A 7,421-nucleotide genomic window follows, 5' to 3' on the forward strand; every position below is an offset into this window, starting at 1 on the left:
TGACTAGTAAATGCTCTGGAAACATTTGCTGGGTGAATGTCTCCATCTCTAGAATGGCCAACCCAGTGCCTGGCCCACAGGAGGCCTCAGAAAACACTCGTTATTGGGACGAAAGTCCAGTTCCCCTCATCCACTTAAGTCCTGTTTAGCCTTCAAGGGCGAGTTCTGATTCACCTTGCCCAGGGAGGTGACCCTGAGGCTGTCAGGCCCCTGTTCTGAACTTTCACAGCAGGCGACACACCACCCAGCACTAGAACCCTATGTGCCACCCCTCCCACCAGCCTGGGGAGGCCCAGTCCCACATGCTCAATCAGGTTCAGGGACCCGATGTCACTGAGGTCCCTAGAAGCCCACGCCCTCTCCATCTTGCACTCCAGCTCTGGGCTGGATTGTATTCATAATTTTATTTTCCTGTTTTTGTTTTTAGTTTTTATTAAATAAAAGGAGCAGAGGAAGAGGAAGGCCCCTGGTCTCCCGGCCTATGGGGAGAGCCATGGGTCCTCCCCTCCCTCTGTTCAAGGTGCACTGCGTGCTGGGCTTGAGGTGTAAGCTGGGGAGGGAGGGCAGCCGGGAAGGGTCAGCGGTCGGGACCTGTAACCCTTTCACCCCTTCTGGAAGACTTGGTGGGCAGGGAGGGAGCCTCCTGGACCCGGACTGGGGCTCATCCCAAGGGCTGAGGGCTGGGAGGTCTACAGGCTCAGCCCAGGGCCCCTTCCACCCGAGGAGGAGAAAGGGGTGCCGGCGTCTATCTGCTGGAGGGTGGTCAGGCAAGGCTGTGGGGCTGGGTGGCCGGCCCCTCACTCGTGGACGTCCCAGATCTCCGACAGCAGAGGCGGTAGCTTCTTGTCCTGTAGCCGCAGGGCGAAGACCTGCTCCGAGTGCACGGAGCTCAGCGTGCGCAGGCTCACCAGCTTCATGAGCATGCGCGGGAAGCGCAGCTGGTCCTGAGGGAGGAGGCAGGTGGGCACTGAGTTCCTGCCCGGCCAGGCTCTGGGCGGCCCACCCCAACAGAAAGGAGGGACCATCCCCGGTCAGGCGTGGGAGCCAGCGTGGGGCCCGCCCCTGTGCTTGGACTAGACCTGGCTCATAGTCCAGCAGGGTGGGGCCTGAGGAAAGACTGCCGGAGGGGGCGGCAGCCAGGCAGAGCCTAGCCTGGATGGACCAAGTGGGCCGCGGGACGTAGTTGGCTCTGCGCAGAGGCGCTGCGGGGCCCTACCTGCGGCCTCTTGATGCGCGTGTAGGACAGCAGCGCCTCCACGTAGGGCTGCTGCAGCGCCTCCACGCGGCCCGGCTCCTGTACGTTGGGCCGGTCAGCCGAGAAGATGTTGATGGCGATGAGCAGGGCGTACTCAGCGTCGTCCAGGCCCAGCCGCCGCATGGCCCGCGAGAACTCAAAGATGGGGTTGATGAACTCCACTTGCAAGCCTGCGGGGCGGGAGGCAGCCCGTGACTCCCTCAGCCTGAAACCGGGCCCCACAGTCTCACCCCTGGTGCCACCCACAGTCACTGGGGCCGGGAACACAGCAGTAATCACAGCGTTGTCATTTCTGTCCACCTGTGCCCCGTGCCCATGAGAGTGCTGGCACGTAGCAGGTGTGCCACACATCCCGCCCAGTGAGGGAATGAATAATGAGGGTGCATGTTTCCTACTATCCTGTCACCAGCCTCCCTTCCCACCTGGCGGTGGTTGCAGCTTCCCCGGGTCCTATCCTTGTCCCCTTCACGAAGGCAAAGGGAAGCTTTTAAAACCATCGTGTCGGTCCCTGCGCTGGCTTCCACCACTCAGGTAAAGCCCAAACTCATTCCCACGACTGATTTGTTCGTTCATTCATCGAACATCACCGAGTACCTGCCATGTGCCAGGCCCCAGCACTTACATTGAGGGCCTAGGGAACAGGTCATAGACAAACACATTAGGAAGAGGCCCAGCCAGTCAGAAGGCTGTGAGTTCTATGGAATCAGGCAGTGCAGAGAAGGGCGAAGGGCCCTGCTGAGCCACGGTTCTGTTTTACACAAGGCGGGCAGGGAAGGCCATGCTGTGGGTGACGCTGGAGCAGTGACCAACCCCAAGGAGGTGAGGGATTGTGAGGGTGACCAACTGTCTGCTGTTCCCAGGACTTGGGACAGGGGCTACCCAGGCCATGGGACTTTCAGTGTTAAAACTGGGAAGGTCCTGGGCAAACTAGGACCAGTTGGTCCCCCTAGTTCTGGGCAAAGGAAACTCCCAAGTACAGCATGGCAGGTGGGTGCCAGTAAGAGGCCAGAGTGACTGGAGGAGGGGGAGAGGGTGGAAGCTGAGGGCAGAGAGTGAGCGAGGCCAGGTCCTAAAGGGCTTTGTGGGCCACAGAGAGGACTCCAGCTCTTCTCCCAGTGAGACGGGAGCTGTGGAGGGTTCTGAGCGGAGGAGGGATGTGGACGGCCTCAAGTGCTGACAAGACCCTTCTGCCTGCCCTGTGAGCAGCTCCATCAGGCGGGGGTGGAGGCAGGGGCCCCTCAAGGGGACTCTGGCAGTGTTCCAGGGTGGTGCCAGAGGAGGGGCTGGGAAGGGGTAGGGTGGGATTCCCGACCTCTCCACCCCGTCTCCTTGTGCTCCAGCTGCCTGGGCCTCCCTGTAGTTCCTCCAAACCACTGGCTCTCCCCGACCTCAGGGCCTTTGCAATCGCCGATCCCCCCTGCCAGAAACGCTTCCACGAAGCCCTGCCCTGCTAAGCTCATACTAAAAGAGTTACTGGGACCGTCTTGGGTGGTGAAAGGGCCAGGGTAAAAGGAAGGGGAGAGGGTGGGGCTCAGACAGATGTCCGGAAATGCAGAGAGGTCCCACACAGATTACGGGACGATGAGGAATCGAGGCCCCGGTGTATGCTCTGCAGCACTAGCAATGTGCCTCCCACCCTCTTCCTAGGCAGTGCCTCTCACTGCCCAGGCCTTCTTCCAGAAGCCCACCCGCCCAGCTGACACACCCAGGTAGCGCTCTCGGAGGGCAGGAAGCAGTGCTCCTGGACAGTAGGGAAGGCTGCCCACTTCACAATGGACCAAGCTCCAGGCTGCCTCCCTGGGGTGAGACGAGGTTTTGGGGTGGGGGGATGCTTTCCCTAGTGCCCACCAAGACGCCTGATATGGTAACAGGGCCCTTCTGTCTCAACTTCCACTGCAACCCACTGTACAGAGTCGACACTCAATACATGCTTTTTTTTTTTTTTGAGACGGGGTCTCGCTCTGTTGCCCAGGCTAGAGTACAGTGGCGCAATCTCAGCTCACTGCAACCTCCGCCTCCTGGGTTCAAGCCATTCTCTTGCCTCAGCTTCTTGAGTAGCTGGGACTACAGGTGTCCGCCCCCACGCCTGGCTAATATTTTGTATTTTTAGTAGAGACAGGGTTTCACTGTGTTAGCCAGGATGGTCTCGACCTCCTGACCTCATGATCCGCCCACCTCAGCCTCCCAAAGTGCTGGGATTACAGGCGTGAGTCACCGTGCTCGGCCAATACATGCTTTTTTTGAAAAAAATAGAGACACGGTCTCTTCTGTCGCTAGGCTGGAGTGCTGTGGCACAATCACAGCTCACTGTAGCCTCAAGCAATCTTCCCTCCTCAGCCTCCTGAGTAGCTGGGCCTACAGGCACACACCACCACGCATGACATACACACTCTTGTCTTGCTCTCACCTTGGCTCAACCCTCACCCCGGCTTTGGAGATAAAGAAACAGACTCTGACAGGGATGAACTGGCCCCAGGTCTTCCAGCTAGCAGGGGGGCCAAGCCTCCCCAAAGCCTCCCCTGGGCCCTACCTGCACGGTGGAAGTCGTCCTTGCTATAGGTGAAGTCCTTCAGGAAGGTGATACACTCTGTCTCGTGGTTGTAGCGCCTGGCTGTCTCCAACAGCATGATCTGAGGGTGGCAGTGGGAGGGGGCTCAAGCCCTGTGACCCTTCGGCTGCTAGTCCCTCCCCTGCTGGCCCAAATGGGGGTCTAATCTCACCAGGAATATCCCTTGTCCCCCGTTCTCTCAGCCACACCAGTGTGCAGCCATCACGTGAGACAGCCCAAGCTCCTTCTTCATTTTGGGCTTTCACACACGTTGCATCCCCCTCTCCTTAGGATACTCCTTCCCCAGGTGGGCACAAGGTATAGGAGCAGGGGATTTGATCTGCTTTGTTCTTTGCCATATGCCAACACTTGGTATAGAGCCTAGCATACAGTAGGCGCTCAATACTTATATGTTATCCCTACTTTGATTCAAACGCTAACTCCTCTGAAAAGCCTTTTTGGCAACTTTTCTCTAAAATAGCCTCTCTGGCCTGATCCTCAATTTTCTCAGCTTCAGACCCTTTTTCCTTTTTCTTCTTGGCTCATAGAAGACTCTATTTGCCATGGAATGTCATCCTACAAGGGCAAGGACTGGTCTTGCTTAAACTCTGCTCCCAGCATCTGTCCTGGAGCTATCTCTGGGGTTTCTTGTGGGCAGACGGACCATTACCTCGATGGTGGACGCCTTCAGGAGGGCAATCTGGTCCTCCCGGCCCAGCTGCAGGAAACCAGGCACTTGCTTGGCAAAGTCCACAATCTCCTGGACTGAGATGATGGCCAGCTCCGTGAAGTGGGCGAAGCGCTGCTGGCGGGCATCTCGGGACTGGGGGTCTGCGCCCAGGGGCCAGGGCTGGGACACAGGAGACCAGGGTCACTCCCAGGTCTTTGTGAGCCTAAGTTGGGGCAGCCACCTTGAGGCCAAGCCTGCACCCTGGAGGACTCTCCTCCCAAAGCCCCTGCCCTCTGGAGCCTCATTCTTCCACACCCTGGGCAGTGGCCCAGCCGGCTCTACCCGACTGGGACCATCACACTCAAGGTTGTGGAGGGGGCAGTACCGTGACTTTGGGCTGGTCGGAGAAGGAGCGTTTGTTGCACTGCAGCTGGGCCGCCACCAACTGCTGGATCATTAGTTCTTGAGCCGCTGTTAACTGGACACCCTCGCCTTCCCCGGAGCCCTGGCTGCCTGCCTCAGATCCACCAGGAGATGCCCCAGGCCCAGAGGCTGAGCTGCTGCTGCTGCCCTGCGGCCCCGCAGGCGACTGCGACTGTGACTGTGACTGCTGCTGCTGCTGCTGCTTCCGAATCTTCTTCTTCCGGATCTGTTCTTCAGAGAGGACACCTGTAGGGGGATGCAGGCCTCAGCAGAACCCCAGGGCTGGGCCAATGGGCCAGGCCGGCACCGCCCCCTCCCACTGCACTCACACTGCTCCCTCATCCCTGCCTCCTTGCACTTGCGCAGCCGGCACTGCTGGCACTTGCGCCGCATGAAAGCGTCCATCTGGCAGGTTCCACCGCCCCGGCAGGCATAGCGCCGGGCCCCGCCACGGACCACACTGCGCCGGAAGAAGCCCTTGCAGCCTTCGCAGCTAAGCACATTGTAGTGGAAGCCGGAGGCCTTGTCCCCGCAGACGCGGCAAAGCTCGTGGCCCAGCATCTTCGGGGCTGGACCCTTCTTTCGCTTGCGCTCTGGCTCCTCTTCAGGATCTGGGATGACTGGGATGGGTAGGCAGAGGCCATGAGAGAGCCACAGGGAGAAACAGGAACCAGAAGGATGTGCCCACAGGAGATCCCCAGGCAAAGCGCCAGAGGATGGAGGGAGAGAGGAGGTGCTGCTCACATTCAGGGATATTGCAATTTAGAAAGATGTATGTATCAAGGAGAAAGCTAGAACAAAAAGCAAAGATCAGGGGCCTCCCATTCCCATCTCCATTTCTTTTTCCCTTCCTAAACCCCTCCCCAAGCCCCCATCATGTCAACTCCAGAGCCCTGTCTCTGGGCCCTGTCTCACCCCAGTCCACGCTGCAGGCTGAGCCGGCCTCATCAGTGCCTGGGACATCAGGGTCCGGACCCCCGGGCCACGGCTCTGGACCCTCCTCCTTTACAGTGGGTGAAGAAGAAGGGGCGCCAGGCTGAGGGGGGCCATTTCCTGGAAGAGGGTGGAATCCGGGAGGGGTAGTACAGTGAGCTTCTGCTAGTGTGTGATAAGGATTGAGTGGGTAAGAGAGTCACTCACCAAGCAGGGGGGTATCCAGGGAACTCGTGGTGGGAGAGGACATGGTGGGGTCACGGAGCAGCCTGTAAAATACAGGGGATTGAGAGCCTTGTGGGGCTAAGAAAGGTTGGGTTAGGTCAGTTACAGGTCCTGACCGGGCTTCCACTTTTACTTCCATCTCTCCAGAGACCCTACTCTCAGCCACAACCTTGGTTCCTGCTGGCCTACAAACCCTCTCCATCCTTCTAACAGGACCCGCCCCCTTCTGTTCCAGCCCAGCCTTCAGCTTGGTCTTAAGCCCCGCCCCTGCTCTAGGCCCCACCCCCTCAGGTCCAATCCACCTGCTCTTTCTAGGTAGGGCCCATTCTCCTTTAATCATGCTCTGCCTTCACGGCCTCCATCCCATGTAGTTTCCCCCCAACCTCCTCTTCATAAGACCGCCTCACTTCTGCCCCAAGCATCCCAATTTCTCATTCTGACCCCACCTCCTTCTATTATGCTCCGCCTTCAACCTTCCAGGTTCAGCCCCTACAGCCCCCCATCATGGGCCTCCCAATACCTTGCCCCGCCCCATACGCATCCCTCCCTCCAAGCCTCATCCCTAAAATCTCGCTCCAGGTCCCGCCCCATCGCCTCCCATCATGCCCCGCCCCCACCCCGCTTCCTCCCTTCCCGCTGCACCCCCACAACCTCGCTCTAGGCCCCGCCACATCTCCTCCCATCATGCCCCGCCCCCAGCCCCGCCTCCTCCCTTCATGCCCCGCCCCCGCACCGCGCTTCCAGGTCCTGCCCCATCTCCTCCCATTATGCCCCGCCCCCACCTCCTCCATTCATGCTCCGCCCCCGCACCTCGCTCCAGGTCCCGCCCCTCTCCGAGCACCAGCGGGGGGCGGGGCTCATGGCTGCGCGCGGGGGTCTCGTGGACGGCCTCTCGCGGAGTGAACTACTCCTGTTGCCCTGGAAACAGCCGCGGTAGGCGCGAGTTACGGAGGGAAGGAAATGGAAGGAGAGAGGGGGGCTGAGCGGAGTAAGCGGGGAGCGCCGAGAAGCCACGGGTTCGGGACTCCTCCCGCATCTCCCCACTCTCCGGTGCACCTGCCTGGGTCCCCTTGCTCCGTTTCTCTTCGTCCTCCTCTTTAGCCCCTGACACACCGCCGCTACTCGAATACCCTCAAAAGTAACTTCGCCACTTCTTCCGGCAACCCCGCCCTTGCGTCACGTCCGGAAAAGAGGCGGAGCGTGAATGTTGACGAACTTCCGGCCCGCTTAGGACCAGCCGAAGCTGCTGCCCCGCACGGAAGTTGGAAACACCGGAAGTTTACCGGGTAGATCTACTGGGACTTGGCAGAAGAGTTCCGAACCCATTTCCTCGCTTCTTGGATGAGAGGGGAAACTGGGAGCCAAAT

At 59.6% G+C, this 7,421-nt stretch overlaps 1 protein-coding gene across 2 annotated transcripts; it reads right to left on the reverse strand.

The window, feature by feature from the left end:
* Positions 1-406: 406 nt before the first annotated feature.
* Positions 407-7,268, reverse strand: NR1H2 (nuclear receptor subfamily 1, group H, member 2). 2 transcript variants are annotated; one of them, XM_011965986.1, is made up of 10 exons: positions 7,115-7,268; positions 6,865-6,972; positions 6,037-6,098; positions 5,812-5,949; positions 5,226-5,516; positions 4,859-5,142; positions 4,474-4,653; positions 3,786-3,885; positions 1,217-1,425; positions 407-944 (listed from the first exon to the last, which is right to left on the reverse strand). In XM_011965986.1, exons 3-10 carry the CDS (start codon positions 6,077-6,079, stop codon positions 798-800), a joined length of 1,392 nt encoding a protein of 463 aa, XP_011821376.1. In that variant the 5' UTR covers positions 6,080-6,098; positions 6,865-6,972; positions 7,115-7,268; the 3' UTR covers positions 407-797. The 2 variants fall into 2 exon arrangements, with proteins under 2 accessions (XP_011821376.1, XP_011821377.1); XM_011965987.1 differs by lacking the exon at positions 5,226-5,516.
* Positions 7,269-7,421: the final 153 nt, after the last annotated feature.

The sequence above is a fragment of the Mandrillus leucophaeus genome, unplaced genomic scaffold (genome assembly GCF_000951045.1).
Source record: "Mandrillus leucophaeus isolate KB7577 unplaced genomic scaffold, Mleu.le_1.0 Scaffold74, whole genome shotgun sequence".
Lineage (NCBI taxonomy): Eukaryota > Metazoa > Chordata > Mammalia > Primates > Cercopithecidae > Mandrillus > Mandrillus leucophaeus.

Excerpts from the sequence above, each read along its gene's own strand:
- NR1H2 (XM_011965986.1), bottom strand. The coding sequence starts at position 6,079 with ATGTCCTCTCCCACCACGAGTTCCCTGGATACCCCCCTGCTTG. Across the intron at positions 3,886-4,473 it reads TGAAGGCGTCCACCATCGAG|ATCATGCTGTTGGAGACAGC; the intron begins GTAATGGTCCGT and ends TGCCACCCTCAG. Across the intron at positions 1,426-3,785 it reads GGACGACTTCCACCGTGCAG|GCTTGCAAGTGGAGTTCATC; the intron begins GTAGGGCCCAGG and ends CCCGCCCCGCAG.